Here is an 18,870-nt window from a genome sequence, read left to right as displayed (position 1 = left end):
ATGGAGTTCGCCAATAATATTGATTGATTGGACTTGTGTGGGGATTTTGCTCATGCCTCTCTGTTGGACGGGTGGAAGAGAAACATACAGTGATTAAGTGCCAGTTACTGAATATTCTACACAGATGGCAGAGATAAGAGTTTGAGTTTCTTGTTTTTTTTGTGTGTGTTTGTGTATGTAAAGGTACAGTTTTGGCTGCATTTATTCCAGATTTTCCCTGGCGGGCGGTTCGCCGTGTTTTTTGTATTAAAACATGTTCAATGTAAAATGTGAATTGGTAGTTGTACGTTGCTGGAAGTGATTGTTGACTCCCAATTAGCCAGTGGATCTACAAACACTAAGCAATACTGTTCACATTTATAACAGACCCAAGGCATATATGAACTAAGCAGCTGATTTGGGCCCCCCAGGCCTGCAGGGGCCCCATAAATGCTCACATTTTAACACAAACCACAGCTATAGAACTTCATCACGTGTTTATTGAGAATATCAATACTGTTGAATTTGATTTAATGATTTCAGCATAGATGAATTAAAAGAACTCAATGTAAGATTTTACAAAAGATCCTTATAAAAGTGCAAAGAATATTTTTTTGTAGTTGGATTAATTGTTGTTAAAATCACAGCATTAGTGAGAGCTTAATGCTGTGAGTTTAATCTTTGAGTTTGAGCTCTGTTTGTTCAGTAATACACCTCAGTAAGTTAAATTTATTACTGATTGCTTTTATACTTGGCCAAAGCAAAGACGCATGCAGTCCGGGGTTCCTAGTCTATAAAATAAGCCATTTTCAGCAATTATTCTTTTTTTTTTTTTTTTTTTATAAATCCAGCGATGCTTAGCCTGTCGGGGCCAAGTGCAGCCTGGCGACCCGACAGGTTTATAACACATTGGTGGAAACCCTGTTAATTCGTTTGAAACGAGGTCAATTATTATTATCAGTAGTTCCCCACCAGCAGTAGTTTAGATGTCGTGTTTTAGTGAGTTTGTAGAAAATTTAACACATCCTCTAAGGGGTAGAAGACTAATGGCAAGTAAAAAAAAAACAAAACAGTTATTTCAAAATAGGAAGTTTGTTTTTTGTCTACTAAAGATCTTTGGGGTTATTGTTCAAATTGCTATTTGTTGCGATACCAAACAGTAGGACTAAATGAACTTTGGGAAGTGTAATAATACACTTTTACGGTTTGATATTGGTTCAGAATTTCTTTTTTCCAGTTGTCCATCCAGTTGTGATTTTGAGGATTTTGCGAAAAGGAAGAAATTTGTTCTTTCATGCAAGGTCGCAAGGACACATTTCTTTCATTTTTCAGAAGAACTCACGTTCAGAGACCCTGGGAAGTCCTCAAAAGTCCCTCCCAACTTTAGACTTCTAACTAAATGTTATATTCAAATGTTGGGGTGTAGTGTAGATTTTTGAAAGCGTAGCAATGCATCTCTTGAATATGTAACATTGTAGTTTGAAATCTTTTAACTTCTAATATGAGACAAAACCCAGGTCTGACAACCTTCTAGCATTTAAGCTCTCTAAAGATCGAATCGGTTTTCTTTAAAGTTTCTTTCATTAAACTATGAAACACCATATGCTGTTGACGGAGTACATTAGAAATACTTTTTCTTTCAGGTAAATGGAACTTTGTTTGTCCTCTCCAGACATCTCGGCAACAATTGCTGCCATTTAGCAAGTGCTGGCTTAAACTTCATCCACGACCCCCAGTGTAGACGCCCGGGGACCATTTGTTGTCCATGTGGTCTGACCTCTACCCTGTAATCAGTCTGGCATGGTGAGACCTGCTGGCCCTCTGCAGCGCGGTGTAGTATATCATCAACTGTTTTCTACAGGGCCAGCTTTGAGAGGCAGCAGCAGTCAGAGTTTGCTTGTTTCCACGTGGCTTCAGATTAAGGCCGCCATTTATCCTGCAGGCCGCCGTGTTGTGATAAGCGCCTGCAAGGCAGCCATGTGTCTGCAGGCTGCAGGTCACATCCTTGGGGGGTGCTGCACACAGCTCCACAGAGAGGCTGTGTGAGCGTCCAGGAATGTGTTGATGGAAATCACAGCTGAACATATGATTGCTCCAACCTCAGTAGTCATGCTGAGGCCCACTAGAAACAATTTGCACGCACCGGGACCCTCCTCTTTACCCCCAGTCACATACACACATAGATGTGCACATGTATGTTTTCCCTCTGTGTCCTGAAGTAATGATTAACTAATTCGCAATGTCTTAATAGTTTTATGGTTGAGTGGAAGGAAGCTCTTTAGCATCTTTTCCACACCACAGTTTGGTTTGTGATCTATACACAGAGGCAGAATCCGGTCCAGGAGAGATGTTGTAATCTAACTGACAACATTGCAACAAAAAGATTGTTTTTCCATGGGTCGCTTTGCCTTTAGAATCCTCCTGATTATCTTTAGGCCATCTAACATCATACATCAGTAATATTTGAATTTTATTCGAGGGTTTATTGTTGAGATTCTGGGATGTTTTGGTGTAACATGACTAAACCAAATACAGGAATAACTTTTGTCATCAAGCAAAAACAAAACTGAAATTTCTTCCTGCGTTCTTCCAGTAAATCTGAAGATCTGTTTTACGTAAGCGAAACTGTAAGCACTTTGACTGGGATAAACAACAACTTCCTTCGTACCTACTATGTCACCCTTTAGCCTGCGTGCGTAAAACAAAACTTACTCACTTGTACCACGCAAACAGCAAGCTAAACTCGACTCCAATGACGCTAAAGGATGTTAGTTGTGGCCTTGTCGTAAGCCAGTCAATTGTATTGATCGCTGTGTGTAAGAAGGAGCAGCAGCAGCTGGACCGTCTATATCTAAGAAGAGCAACCCTTTACATCTGCCAAATGATTTGTATTTACAGCCCACCAGAGAAGACCTCGTCAGGCTCTGTGGATGTAGCCGCTGTGCTATTAGTCATACCCACTTTTTCCAAATAATCCTAAGTCTTGAGTTCTGGATAAGAATTCCTGTTTGTGCCAGAATCCCAGGTTCTTTTTTAGTTGGAATCAAATACACAGAGGCAGAATCCGGTCCAGGAGAGATGTTGTAATCTAACTGACAGCGTTGCAACAAAAAGATTGTTTTTCCATGGGTCACTTTCCTTCAGAATCCTCCTGATTATCTTTACTTTGTTGAGTAAACAGAAATGAATGGAACTGATCATAATCGGAGGATTTAGGGCTAAAAATAACAAACTTGCAAAAGAAGATTTTTACCATATTTAGTTTTCTGTGATTATCAAAGCGAAGTGCGTCAAAGATATTATCCCTAGCAACAGCTCACTGACCGAGGGTGGCTTGTTTCCAATGGAGACATGACAGTTTGCACTTATCCGAGTTCAAGCCCTCTTTTTTTTTTTTTCTCAAATCCAGCCATTTCACCCACGCTGGCGTTTGTTTTTGTTTACTGTTTGGGCCTTTCTGGAAATCTGGTCAGTTTCCAGAAGTGTGGGAGGATTGAGAGTAAGTGGAAAAATTTCTGCTTTGAGCAGATGAACACCTCCAGTATCATAAGCACCAATCATTCACTGGAGCAGCATTGCTGAACTGTGAGGCTGCAGCATGGGATTGTTATAGCATGTCTTTGGCCGACTTAAACTAAGCTGACTTGATCTTAAAGTTTAACCTTAAAAAAATTCAAAGTCTTCAAACTAAATGTATTTTAGTGTGACTTTTATGTGACGGGGCAGCAAGGGCAGTGAAGACTGCAAAGTGAAAGAAAAATGTTTTTGAATTTCTTTCTCCTTTTACAAATAAAAATCTAAATAATGCGTTTTTATGTTTATGTATTCAGCCACCTCTACTCTAAATAGTTTTAGCAAAATCCAGCACCACTATTTACATGCAGAAGTTATCCAAAAGTGGCAGAAAGCTAAACGATGACATCGTCCTCATGGGAGAAACATGGTGGTAGAAGGATCACAGTATAAGAATGCTTTCTCTTCCTCCTGTGTTTAATGTTCCTTCTACCTTAAGTGGACCACAATAGATAGACCTGCAACATAATCCAATAAAAACACAAAAACTGGAGTTTTAAAGCCTTGAATTGGGTTAAACCTCCTTCACGAAATTGAAATATTTCCCATTTTTGTGCTTCTTCTTTGATGCTTTCCAGATTATTCTGAGAAACAATTAGTAATGTTTGACTTATAAAACACAATTAAGCACTTTAATGTGGCGTATCCTTCTGATCATAGCCTTTTATATGCTATACAGGCTTAAGAAGCATAATTGGACAAACAGAATAAAGCAGCTTCCAAATGTTTCCCTCAAACTTTTGTTTTCTCTCTCAGCTTAGTTTCATCCGGCCATTTTGGTGTCCTAATGCTCTAAATAATCAAAGCACGTCTCATTTCATAAGATATCCAGTGATCTCTGTGTGCTCTATGGGTCAGTTAAGCCATCAGTTTGAATGGATGAGGATATGGCTATGAATGCAGGAGGAAGCAGCTGTTACACTTGAAAAGCTGAGTGATGTGAGCAGGAGGTGACACAAGGTTTTCGCTGTGTGCAGGGGCTTTGTTAACTCTTCCAGTACTCCTGGACTGAATGTATCAGGGCCTTAATTTGATAGCATAATAAAAAAAATCCCTCTCAGCCCCCTGTCAGCTGTCCTGGTGGTCTTTTCTCTGCTGGTGACCCCAGCTGTGGCTGGCTGTGCTCCGGGTTCTGTTTTAACTTGCCAAATAACTAACAAACACAGCCGCGTTTGTTACTGTTTTCAAAGAGGAGAATTATGGCCTAAAATGTTTCATTGCATCATAAAGGCTTGTTTGTACTGAGGCCGTAATAATTCGCAGTTGCTTGGATGTTTTGTGAACAGAGCAGGAACATTGAAAAGGGGCTTGCCAGAAAACTATTGTTCACTCACATCAAACAAAATCGAGGCTCCTCCTGTTGCCTTACATTTTTCAGAACGGGGTATGACTAACTCTAGGTGTCTTTGTGCTTTTTAAAATTTTCTTTGTGCACCAGGGGAACATGTACTTACCATTCCATTGCTTAAAGCTCAGCAGCTCAGTGTTGTAGTTGAGTTGCCACAGATGTCTGTTATCCTAAACCTCCCATTACTCCATCATTCTGTTTCCGTTCCGTTGGTGATTTGGCACCTGTACTCATCATCACATCATGTTTGTTAAGGTGAGCAAGGTTCTTCTCCGGGATTTTGTATGAGTAGTAGGTACCTGTAAGTTCACACTGTCCATGTTGAGGCACAACTTGAGGATGAAACCGTGAAGTCGAGGTGAGGCCCAAAAGCCTAACAAATACCCTTGCTACATGGCCTGTTTTCAGGGTGTAAGACAAGTGTGGGTGGTGTGTGTATGCAAGTGTGTTTATAGGCATAAGAGGGCTGTACTCACGCACGCACACACCCACTAAAATACACATAGGCTATGTACAAATAGGCTGAGTGCTTTTTGGCTTTCGGGGAATAGCAGTGGGAAAATCTTTGGTCTGTACAGCTGGCCATCACAATAACCGTGAGTATGAGACCCAAATTTGGAGTAGGGTTTAAAGGGTTTCCTTTTAGCTCACTAAATCTACTTCTCCTCGGTATAAAGAGCATCTCAAATGCTGACTTTCCAAGTGAAACTGGCATCTGTATTCGCATTCCCTATTCATAGTTAACTCCAAAATTACTGATGGTTGATAATCAGATTTAAAGTAAAGTTTTAATTTTATCAATATATTTATAGGCTACTGACTGGAGGTAATATTTTCGAGTGACCCAGCTAGACCCGCCACAGATAAATTGTGAAAATACTGGTGGAACTTTTAAGAACAGTTTCATTGCTGCAACACCAGTAAAGCTTTTGATTTTTGACAAGTGTGTAAATATTTTTAACATGCCATTTTTTAAAATAAATGCAATAAAGGTTTTCATTAAAAATTGAAATTCATTTGACATTTTTACTGTCTTTACAGAGATATCAGAAATCTGCTTATGGGTTGAGATAAAAAGTGTGAAGTGTGGTGTTTGAAAAATGAGTTGATTAAAGCTGCAGTATGTAATTTTATTTTGACCAACGCGTTGCTCCAACAAAAGTGTCTACTTCGCCTGTTACTTTCACCTTCAGCTAACCTTGCTTAAGACTTAAAACTGTGGAGGGAAAAACATCATCATCTTGCTGAGTGACACATTGTATTCTACACATGCTGAAGGAATTTCCACACAACTTACCATTTGGCCTTTAAGTTCAAATGTGTCACCTTATGGCTGCAAATCTACTTTGTTGACACAACTATCAGGAGCTCTGCCCTGTCGGGGGCCTTTGACCAAAGACGTTGGCAAATTTAGGGGTTCTAAAGTGGATGGGCGTAGGTCCTCAGGGTCAGTGGTCAGTGCTAGATTTTACCTTTCCGCATCAGTGACTTAGTGTTTCAAATCTATCCCAACTGGGTCTTCAGGGTCCGTCCAGCACTGAAAAGAAGGACACTCCAAAGGAAGTTTGTTCACCACTTCTTGCTCAGGAGCTTTATTTCTCAACCGGAAAAGATTCAAGGCTGCATTCATTTTTATTTTTTTAATTAATTTTTTTATTTTTATATATATTTCAACATTTAAAATGTGCAAATAGTTTGAACAACAGAAACGACCAAGCACAGAGCAAGCCTGCCTGGAACTGAGCTGCAGAAAGCACAGTTTGGCCATTGGTTGCCATTTGCGCTCCAACTGGTGTCCGACAGCAGCCATAGCAGCGCCCGCGTGTGTGTCGTGCCATTTTCCCGCCCTGCCAAAGACGCACTTTGCTTCCTTACAGTGCCTGAACAGCTGTTGTGCAATCACATACTAGGTTGCTCTTTGATTACACTTCAGCGCTAAGACGTTTGAGGCAGACAAGACCAGGCATATCAGCTATGTGACTGAAAAATGGTAATAGGAGACAAGAATATAAAAGAAGACGCACTGGTTGTGGTGGTCCTACTGACGAGTGGGTGGTAGATTAATGTTGCGGGCGGGTTCCATTTTGTTCATTTTCTAAACGCTCCTGTTTTCATTTCAGAGGTGTTTGAATTGTGGGCAATTTTCTATTGGAAAGAAGCTTTAAAGGAACTCTTATTCAGAAAGGTTTTTTTTGGGGGGGGTTTTTTGTACATCACACCAAGAGTAAATAGTAATTTAATTCCTCTGGTTATTTGACATGAAATCTCCCTGGCTTGAAGGCACAGATGCTGGATGCAGCTATTGATTGGGTGTGGTTAAACGCTACGTACAGTATTTGGTTTTTGTTAGTTTTGGCACGCTTTGATATTTTCCTTCTGATCGTGTCAACACACCATCTTTTCTCTTCCGTCGTCTTCCAAGCATTCAGTCTGTATTTTGTGCTTTCTTTCAGGCTACCTTTTTATTTGTTACTGTTTTTATTATTATTATTATTATTATTAATCTTACTTTGGCGACAGCTTTATCTCGGTTTCAGCTTCTGTCAACATATGCTGTAATTCCGAATCTGGAAGTAAAAACATGTTTTATGCGTCGGCGTTCATATTGATACATAAAAATGTCAGTGCTTGCTAATATCTAAAAGATAAAGAGCCTTCGTGTAACTTCTGCTTCATCTTTTGCTTTGTTTCGTGTTTAATTTGTGTTCAGCTGGATAAATGGAAATTTTGTCCCCTTTCTTTCATGCACTTTGTTTAAACCACAGAACTTAAGCCAACAAACTTACATCTAAAACTCTCTGCACATCCTCTGCAACCACATCAGACCAAGCTGTCAACGACTTTTTATTCAACCAGAGGCATACTTCCCACTTTGGTCTTTTGTGCTGCCAACTTATCAGGTTCAGTGTATTAAGTCAATTTAGAGAAGACAGCCTTTGCACAATGGCATAATAGAACATTCGGCACGCAAAAGTGTAGCAAGAATGCTTGCAACTTGAAGTGGACCTAAGTTGAAAGATCCTGGTCCCAGCTGTAACAGGAGACCTGTCAGATATTCTCTGCCAAGAAGTAAGGAGGTGAAGGGAGGTGAAGGGTGTGTGAGTCTGAAGAGGGGGGAACAATCTGAATTTTTTTCCTCCCCACTTCATAAAAGTGAGTTGTGGAAAAGCATGTATGGGTGACAGAGATTACAGGTACCATCACCCTCTTTATTTATCTGCTTAATATCCTGTACTTGTGGCATTTATAACGTTCTTCCGTCTGATTTTCACAGCCCAACCAGGATATTTGTTTTTTGTGTTAATTGTGATGGAGATTTACTGGATCTCGCGTCTGTATATTTTTGCAGCTGAATGTCTGAATGAAGGCCTGTGGACTGTTCTCTTACGACTGTGATTTACTCCTGAATCAGAGACACGATTTATATGTCTTATCTTGACAACGTTGCTTTTAAGAGCAAAAGTAAAAAAGCCGTAACAAAGACCAGATGGATGCTGGTCCAGCGGTGTTTAAATAACTGCCTTGACGCTCGCCCTGCTCGGATTCAGATTCTATCTCATGCTTTGAGATGCTTTCCTGTTCAACGGCGCTCCACAGAAGTAAAACAGATTAAGCAAAGCTGAAGAAAATTATCAACATTTGTCATGAATTAGCAGAACATGTGTAGAACTTTGCATCGTAGTCGGGCCAAACTGAAAACTGATTTCATTACACAATTCTGGATAAATGGGCTGGACTGTGAGGTGCGGTTCAGGGCTATGATTCGGTGCAAGCAGTTTTCTGTTTGCTGCATATGCAGAGGGTGCCTCAGGAGAAGGGGGAAAAAAAAAGAAACGTGCAAAAGGGACCTCTCTTTTCACTTTTACGATTTTCCTAGAATCCTTTGGAGAGCGTGGAAAGACAGGCATGTTTATGAAGGCTTCCAGATGGTCCGGCTTGCACCCCCAGCTTTTCCTTTTCAGTTCTTGGGCCATGAAGGATTAATCAAAGTCAGTGGCAAAAGCTGATGCCTAAACACTGTGGCTCTCACTAACCCAGGAGGAAACCTCTTCTCAACTCTCTTCACATTCAAACCCCCGGGCTACACTGCTGTGGAAAACTGAAACGCGAGGTTAAGAAACCAAGCAAACTTATCAAAACCTTGGCTGCATGAGCATGTATAAACAGCACAGGAGAAAAATCCTCTTACTTCAACCCTCATCAACCCAGCAGCTAATCTCCTACTTGGGGTAAAAGTGAATTGCCCCCAACGATCGGCCAAGAATTAATGAACATACCTAAACCCTTGTCTCTTTAACTTTAGATGATGGATAAAGAGCAATATGTGGAATGCAACTGAACTATTTACTCTACAAAACACAGATTGTTAAGAAAGTAGGAAGTTTAGATACAAATGATTCAATGTGACGAGTTTCTACATCTTTGGGAGCTACATATCAATAAGTTGGATGTCAGAGAAAGCAGCATTCAGAGGGCACATTGGGAACTGACAAACAAGTTGAAGGTTTCAGAGGAAATTTATTTTAAAAACTCTGATCTATACCTCACACAAATACTTTAAAAGAATGCCATGAATTCTATTTTTTAAAGAATACATTTTATTCATAATCACCCAAAGTCATCTCTATGTGACTCAATAAAGTTGTGACTTTGCATTAGTTTTGCCACTGAACTAAGATCATTTTTGTTGTCGCCTACTGATGATGACAATTATGCTTTTCTAAAAATATAGAATGTCATATTACATTTGAACTATTTATTTGTATAGATAGATTGTACAGATAGCCATGCCTGATAGAGTTGTATGAAAATAGTGGAGTCAATTTCTCAGTTTTTAAAAAAAGACATGTTTGTAGGTGGCTCACTTTTGCTATATTATAAAAAAAACGTTGCTCTAAACTGGATGAGCACATTCAAACACCAGAAATAAATATGCACCTGATTTACCAAACACATTAAATGTTGTATATTTTAGAGCTACAAACTGTTCCAGATTACGTGCATAAAAAAATAAAATAAAACCGTCACTGCATTATGAAAAAATAATGTAAAGGATATCAAACCCACAATCAAGAATCTAGTGGTGCTATTTATTAGCAGTGGCTGAATGAAAAGAATAAAGGAATGCAATAGGACTAAAGGTGTTGTAAGTAAAATATGTGCTTTCACTGTGATTATTTTCACTTGCTTCATGTACAGACATTATTTTGAGAAAGATTTAACCCACTTAAACCTAATCTTCCACTCAAGAAAAACACTCGTCTGCTGCAAAACCGATGTGACTGAACGCAATTAAAGAAATCCAAACACACACATAAAACAGAATAACTACTCAACATTATAAACCCACACTGCGTCTATCTCACAGGTTGTGAATGTGTACGTAAGCTGAGTTTACTGAGCGTGAGAAATTAAACTCTTCTTCAAGCCGTGAACTGAACCATCACAACATATTGAAAATAAGTGAGCCGGTATAATACTTGAAAATGTTTTTTTACACACTTACTGCCAAGAAATTTGTAGAATTAAAAAAAAATGTGTGAATGAGCAATTGAGGAAAACAATATCTGTTATAATCACAGAAAAGAAATGTAGACAGGATGAATGTGCTGTGTTGTCAGAGTTTGCAACAACTCTGGAAGAATATTCAGTCTGTGAAGAAAATCTGGTCAAAATGTGCCATCAAGTCAGCGATTTACGTGACAGTGGACGTTTTGCTGCATCACATTTACACAAGAGATGCTCTGGTGACATGTCAGTGTTGATCTCTAAACAATTCAATAAATACTTAGGCTTTATCATGATGTTTAATTTCAAGCTAATATGTTGTTGAGCCTGGACAAACATCAGCACAAACAAATTAGAAGAGAAACACAAAGAGATGTGAGAAATCAGCAGCCTCATCTGTAGCGTTTCTGCAGTCGGGTCATTAGGATCACTGATTGCCCTATAGAAAAAAAAAACATTTTATTTGTGTATTGGAAATTAGAAAAACTCAAATGCTCAAACATATCCAAACTTTTTTTGCTTTGATAAAGAGGGAAACTTCAGCCTTTTTCACACCCTTATTTTGATTTTTATTGTTAGCCTAATTATGGGCTTTCCAAGTGATTCAACTGTATAGGCTGCGAACAAATGACGTGGTTCCTGTAATCTTATCACGTTTTGTGTTGTGACAAAAGAAAATGCGTCAAAAAAGCAGTTAGGGAAAAAACACCAGCTTTGTTTATGACATGCAATACAGACAAATTGCACAACATCAGTACCAGAGATGGTTTAATTCCAAACATGTGCCCCTTTTTCAGTCATGTTTGGATGAGACACGATGGGTTGCACAACAATAAAAAAAAAAAAAGACCTTCATTTAATTAGGTAAGAGCCAGCAAATCGATCGGTTTATTTTTGCAGCTTGTCGAAGCGAGTTATGGTATTTATACGTGTTTGTAGCCTGATAAAACCTCCTGCAGATGTGCAACTCACTGAAAAGCTTCCAGAGGATACTTAACTTAATGTTAAGTATATTTAATAAGTAAGTTTTCAGAACGAAGTGGACAAACTTTTTTTTTTTTTTTTTTTTTTTAGCTTTCATCAGTGCTTCTGAAATCCACAGTGACCTACATTAAGCACTAAGGAGAATTTCTATCTGTGCATGAAATTCTTGCATAGACAGTGATCACCTTTACTGTCCAATGTGGTTACTTTTATTTCATGGTTATTTTCACAGAATTTTATATTTAGAGTTTATTTAGACTTAGTTTATGTGAGAACATGCTAAAACTACCCCTTTATTTTTGTCGAGCATCAGTGGTAAAGTTGTGCAAAAAGGGGTTGGAGAACAGAAAAAATTAGAAACCTTGGATTTTTTCTTCTGTAATGCCTAAACATTACATATAATAATACAATTTTTTTTTACCGTTGCATTTAGTGAAAATTTATATTTACGCCGCTGAAAAAAATTTACAATATCTTAATTTTCGTACATACGTTGCTTCTATTTACAACTTTCACACACGTCAATCCATAATTATTTGTTGACTTTTAATCAATTATGAAGAATGCATTTATGAAAATATTGTTAGTAGAAAAGCTATTTGAACATTTAAAAGCAAATGATATTTAACCCCCACAGAAGTAGACACAGTCTCATCAATTGCAAAATCATACTTACAAACACAGATATTGTATCAAACGTAAGTACAGCAACAAATTGTGGAGCAACTTTTTTTTTTTTTTGGAGTTCTTGAATCGTCTAGGAAGACTGCTTTCTTTTTTTTTTTTTTCTTTTGATTTCACTGTAGGAGGGTAAAGCCACACTTCTGCTTCTTAGAAAAACCCCTTGAAGACAAACAGATGGGATTTGTTGTTTGGCCAAATGAATCCTGTGTACGGAGTGTAGATGTGTGGGCTCCACCTGCAAGTACTCAGCTGGATGTCAACACCAGACCAGCCTGCTGCTATAGCTGTCTAGCAAAGGTTCCCATTTTAAGGACGTTTGACGACAAACCTGTTTGCTGTACTTTAGCCCCTACTCTTCGTTTTCACAATGTATTGATTTTGAACTTCATGTTTAGATTTTAAATAAACATCAAGTGAATCGAAACCTGCTTAATATCCAACTAATATCTCTTAAAGTGATTGCCAGAGTTCTTTGTGTCTGGAGGACATACCTGTAATGTACCAAACTGATTGGATTTGACAGGACTTGTCAACAAATATTGCTGAGTACGAAGAAGCATAAAAATGGAAATCAACCCCATGCTTACATTATCTATTCCTTTAGAAATGCTCAGATGTGCTGCAGACACTAAGAAAACAGCACTAGTCTGATTTTAGACAATTTTAAACCACGTCTAAAAGTGATTTCAACCATTTTTCTGATATTTTTCTACTCATTAGAGCTGCTTATAGAGAACCACAGGGTATAGTGCTTGAACCAATTTTCCTTTTACAAAAATATCCATCCATCTATTGTCTTATATCAATAAACAATTGTTGCATGTCAGTCAAGAATCTTGCCATGTTTGAGTGGAATAAGTTCCATGAAGGACCAAACACAGCTGGTGTTATTTTACAGAAACTAATAGGGATGATGTTTATTCATCTGTGACCAAAATAAGCTTGGCTGCTGTACCCTTATCACATTTTAAAATAAAACTTTTCCCATACTGTTAGCAGCTGAAGAATTGTTATTGACTAAAAATAATAGACTTCGGTAGTTAAAATATTGCTACAAAAAAAAATCACAAATTACACATACAAATGAATTGCAGAATATTTGAACAATATTATGATATTTTTCTTTCTTGTAAGCGAGAAAAGCAGTACAGTAGGCTTCTGTCAGGCAGCTGACTGGCAGTGTGCAGCATTATGATGGGAAAGAGCAACTCTCGAAACAACTTCGAAACTTTATGAAAACTTTGCAACTCCTCTCTCCCCTCTTTCTCTGCCCCATCTCGACATCAACAGCTGCTGCTCTGTTTAATGATCCACCCAGCTTGTTTTGCAGTCTTTCCACTAACACTTTTCAGAGCCAAACCCCTAGGAAAGCTTTCCATTTTTAGCATTGGAGGGTGCGTGCAGTCCTTCGAGGTGCCTCAGTCCTTACCTGATCTTTTTATCAGGAGTTTTACCTGGCAGGACGCAGACTGAATGAGTCAGGTGAAAGTGAAGTTAGCTCCGATCTGCTGCTGAAGCTGAAAATGTTTTCCCACGGAAGTGGCAGCGGATAACGCCGAGGGGTGTGCTGGTATGAAAATATTATTGTGTTTTGTTAAACCCTGGAATATGGGTGACAGTGAAACTTAGGAGTTTAGACATGTAATCCAGTTGCAGCTGAGATATTGGCCACGAATCACACATTAGCTAATCTAATCAGATTAAACCTGCCGTAAACGTATATCTTGGTTTATTATTTGGGAGGATGTTTATTGGAGTTAAACCTGAGATTCTTTGAGTGCGGCCTGCTCTGCATTTTGAGAGTTGAGCAAAAGCTTCTTACTGCTTCGCAAGGCGGTTGTACTTTCATCATGTATGCTCTGGCATTTTAAATTTTTATAAAAGCTCTATGTTTTCTGACTAGAAACAAGAGCATTGACTGAGTATATATTTGATTCACCCTGTTTACCAGCAGAAGAAGAAACCTTTCGAGTCTTTTGTCAAAGCAAAACATCTCTACCTTCTTGAAATAATAACGAACGAGAAGCAAGCGTTGTGAAACCTCGCCGTGGAGGGAGACAGACCCAGAGGTCTCACTGAAGAAATTCCTTGAGCAATTTCTTGTCACAGCACTTTGCACGGCATGAGTATCAGACTACAGATGTATTGGAGCTATTGACAATTTTTTTTCCTCAGTCCAAGGCATCTGTATCTCCACCAGCAAACTGCAGCATCTCACTTCAGGTACAATTGCATGTCAGCATCTGACATGCAAAGCACAGCCCTCTCTCCTCAAGCCCAATCCTGCCATGTTTTACCTGTCCCTGTGTTTTGATAAGCAGACTTCATCCCAGGCATGTTATGTCGGCTCAGTCAGAGGAAGGGGGATTAAGTTCAGATACATGACATTTCGGGCCATTCCAACGAATTGAGTCAGTGCATAAACAACTCCTACGTTATGTCAGGGAAATATTTATCTTTCTTCGTAGAAGCTTCTTGAGATAATGTCAACACTGCTTAGAGACACAATTACATCTGAGGCTGAGCATCGGAGAGTCCTTTTGGAGATAAAAGTGTGGTTTATGAGTAAATCACAAAATACTTGTAGATATACAGGACTATCACTCTGATAAAACTGTCCCAGAAGTGCATATTTAAAGAGATACTAAGCGTGGCCATTAATCACATCTTTTATTCATAGTTTGACTTGGAGAGATTGCATCCCGGTAATCTTTTGGTGACTATTCAGCTTCATAATTACAGCAGCCTTTATGCTTTTGTCACCACAAATAAACTTGAATAAAAGCCTTAAAATAAGTCACAGTACCATAAATTTAACTTTCCAGTGTTCAATTTAATTCATTGATATCACCATTTTTTGTCACCTGTACTATCGACAATATTTCCCTTTTTGGAGCCTAACTCCACAGTACGGCCACCCACTCTCCACAGCCACGTGCACGCAGACTTGGGAGAGGTTTAATGTCTGATGCCCGGCCTGACACCCCCAGGAAGGGAGGGAACTAGGATGAATGGGAGAACCTCCAGGCCTACAGCAAACCTGCTCTACCACCCAAACCACTTAGCACTACTTCCATCTACTCCAAAATTATTGCAACTAAGCCATTTTGCAAATCTTTTCTTTTCTATTTGTCGTGATTGGTTGTATCTTTTTTAACTCGCATGCAGAATCACTCAGACATGTTAATAAATTTATTGTATTTGTTGTAAAACACTGGTTTCTTTATTATCTTTCAGGCGTGGATTGTACAATGAGCAACTTCTCTTGCAGCACCACTACAGAAAGGACAAAAGGAACAGGTGAGTACATGGAATAATGTACAACAAGTATGAAAATCTTTGGTTAATGGGGGCAGAAAGGTTAGACTGACAAGAACAAGAAGGTCAGCTTTGGAGGAGGACGCTCGTGGCGGTAAGTGTTCCAGGTTTGTTCTTCGAATTCTTCTTAGAACTTGGACGATTTCCGAGGAAGTAACTACAGAAAACGCAAAAGGAGAAACTCAGTTGAGTTTCTGAAGGGAGACAAGTATACACAAAGGTATACTAGTAGACTAGTAATATAAAGAGCAGCAGAACTGCATTATTCCTTTCCTGATACAGAGATTACACGGGGATGTGAGAAAGGAAAGCCATGGACCCCAGATCTGTGCTGGCACCCTGCCTTAACAGATGCCTCTTGGTGGCTCAGAAGATCCAGATGGTGGAGAAGCCGTGCAGCTGGTGATCATGGAGTCATCTCTGCTTGATTTTGGGCAAACAGAAGGTCGTGCTCTTAGGTTAGCGAATAGACAGCAGTGGGATTGATGTTGGATGTTATTAAGGCACCTTGTATGTCTGATAATAGCACTTGAAGGGCAAGTCTTTTGCAGAAAACCATGCCTTGTTCAGTGGTTCTTTGGAGGGGTGAAGTAGTTTAGTTCCACATCTTTCAGTCCATATGGTGGTGAACTATATGTACGTTGGCATGGGATTTATGTGCATGTTCAACCAACGGTAAACTTTGACTTCGTGAATAAGGATTAGAATTGGTCGCAAACCTAATTGTGACTTCCATTTCCTGACTGAGTTGTTTATTTTCACCATTATTTCAAGCATGGCAACCTGAACTAAGCATAACTATTCTGATTGGGAGATACCATGAAGTCTACACACACTTTGGATGAAAAGGTTGGTCATCTTGCTGCCAGATGGGAGTTTTTTTCTTGAGGAATGAACCAACAAGACTTGGGGAAGCAATTATTCATAGATAGGGTTATTTTTGAAGAACCCAGTAAAACGTATCAGGACATCTTTGACCGGGACTTGGAATACAGCAAGGGGGACTCTGAGTTTGAAGGGTTTCAAAAGCTTTTTCCATCATTGCAGGTCAGTTGATAAGTTTTGTGGAGGTCTTTGTTGGCGAATGCAGTGGTGTAATGTACTGATCTGAATGCTGTGAAAATGAGAGGCAGTGATTTGGTTGAGAGCGTGGTAATCGGTAGACTTAGGGAACTATCTTTCTTTAGAGCAAACTTGATTTCAGGTCTTGAAAACTTGAGACCTAATCTCAGGTTTTGAGAAACTTCATAATTATCAATTCATACAAAGTTTCCCTATGACATAAATATAATGTGACACAGGTTAAAGGCTTTTCTCACATCTTTGCCAACATGTGTGGGGTTTCCTGTTAATTAAACTGAATAATTTTTCCATCTAAATATTTTAAGATTATTATTTATGATCAAAATATGGACAAAAACTATGATAAATGGCCGTGCTTAGTTCTTATTTAACGTAGTTCTTAGCTTAACTTTGTACTTGTGATAGGTTTATCACAAGTATTTTTTGCAGAAAATGCACTAATATTTCCTAAAGAACTCTTCAATATTCATCTCCCTTCATGGTGTCTGCATTACCTGACTTTTTGCACATCTTTACAAGTTTTGACAATATTTGTTGAGGTCTGGGCATGTATGTGAAGATGTCTTAATGTTGTCTTTTGTTTCTTTTTGTTCTTTTTTTGTTTGTTTGTTTTTTTACTAGTAACCACAACGCTATCTCCAGGCTCAGGCCATGCCAGAAGATGCAATGACACAGAGAAGACCTTCTGTGTGAATGGCGGCGACTGTTACTTCATCCCTGGTATAAATAAGATTTCCTGCAAGTGAGTTTTCTTCCTGGGGATGCTGGGACTCCCCGTTTTTATTGTCACGGTTTGATCTTTACAAGATGTTTTGCTGTGTAATAACATTCTAGCACCATATTAAAAAAATGTTTTCATCATTATGCTGCAGTTTTCTTTCAGCAGCAGTAGTTGCACATCAAGTGGGTGGTGGAGAAAAACTCAGTTCCTCTAATCTGCCACCTGTTGTGTATTTTAACGCTAATAATGAAGTGAGGCGGTGTGCTTACTCTTTTAAGTTTTGTTTAGTGTAGAGAAGGGCTGCACATTGAAAGCCCTTTTAAAATGTCATGAGTCACTGGTTTAGTAGTGAGCAAATATTTATGCTTGTTCGAGGCCTCCAATGAGATAAATACAATCATTGCTTACATTTGACAGAAGGGATCAAGGCCAGTGTGCGAGGATGTGTTTAACTCTGTATCATTGCTTTTTAAGTGGAGAACGGGTTGACGTTTTCCAAGAAACAACCATTTTTCTCTCCCTCTGACGTTTAGATTCGAGTTTGTCTGATGCTTACAGTCAAGAAACATTAGTAAGGATGGTGTGTAGCAGAACATAAACAAGGAGTTTTCTATTTGTTTTCATCAGACATTTTTATTTTTGAGCAGCTGTTTACTCACTCAGTTGTTTTCTCTAAACTTTAAGACATTTCTAAGTTCAGGTTCTGAGTTGGTTAACCTTGGCTGGATATCTTCTAATCTGTTACGGTACCTTTAAAAAACAACCCAATCCAAAACTGTTTGCTAATTTTATGATGAAGCTTTGCCGTCAAGCCTGTGATTTTAATTTAGGTTTTTGTTTAGCATTATTTTCGTAATGTGGCTAGATGCAAATTCATGCTCCTTATTTTCAGATTTTTAAGTAAAAAATATTCTATCAGATGCAATTTTACTTCCGCTTCTCCATTTCTGTATATTGTACACTACAATATATTGGCTTACCACATAAAATCTAGAAAAAAAAAACAATACACAAAAGTTTGTGGTTGTAAAGCCACAAGCTATGAAATGATTCTAGCAAGGCACTGTGTTTTACTTGGGAAAAATTTTTAGATTTTTATCACTTCTAGTTTATGAACTGGTTAAATTAAAACAATATACAATCCAATGTGAGTTGCATGCAATATCTGTTCAAAATCTGGGAAAAAATTGTACATCTTTGCTTCAGGTTAGATTATTGAAAGAACAATGCAAACCGTTCCAAATTTTGATGAAAAACAAAAACAGTCGGTGAATATGATATTGCTAGTTTGACTTTATAAAGTAAAAACTAATATCAGAAAACAAATGAATCTCCCTCCAAAGGTTGTCAGGCGTTACCATGCAGATTTTTTGAGGAGCACAAACTGTCACATAAGTCTGTCAGCCGGTTTGATGTAAAGTCGAAATATTAGCAAGGCTCTGCTGCCAAGTCGGCCAGAGAAAGAACGTCTAAACAACCAGCGAGGACACGGCTGCAACCGAAGTTTGATAGGCTTTGTACAAATCAGACGCGGCAATAACTCAGCCGCTGCAGCTAATTCACTCACGGCCGGGGCATAGGTCCAGAAACGTTGGATAATGCAGGGAAGGCCTGCAGCAATTTGTTGTCTCACTGCCATTTCACTCGATACCGACCAGGTTTCTCTTGGGTT

The 18,870-nt window shown here is 38.8% G+C and overlaps 1 protein-coding gene across 6 annotated transcripts in view; it reads left to right on the top strand.

Moving 5' to 3' along the window:
- Positions 1-18,870, top strand: part of nrg2a (neuregulin 2a) — an 82,847-nt gene that overhangs the window by 50,233 nt on the left and 13,744 nt on the right. For 4 of the 6 annotated variants that reach the window (XM_044139858.1, XM_044139856.1, XM_044139860.1 and 1 more), the window contains exon 4: positions 17,099-17,219. In XM_044139858.1, the coding sequence (XP_043995793.1) occupies positions 17,099-17,219 (121 nt within the window). Of the gene's footprint in view, positions 1-15,313; positions 15,377-17,098; positions 17,220-18,870 lie in introns of all 6 variants that reach the window. The other 2 variants (XM_044139855.1, XM_044139859.1) reach the window with 1 other exon arrangement.

The sequence above is a fragment of the Gambusia affinis genome, linkage group LG15 (assembly GCF_019740435.1).
Source record: "Gambusia affinis linkage group LG15, SWU_Gaff_1.0, whole genome shotgun sequence".
Classification (NCBI taxonomy): Eukaryota; Metazoa; Chordata; class Actinopteri; order Cyprinodontiformes; family Poeciliidae; genus Gambusia; species Gambusia affinis.
This window is presented reverse-complemented; position numbering and strand designations above follow the sequence as displayed.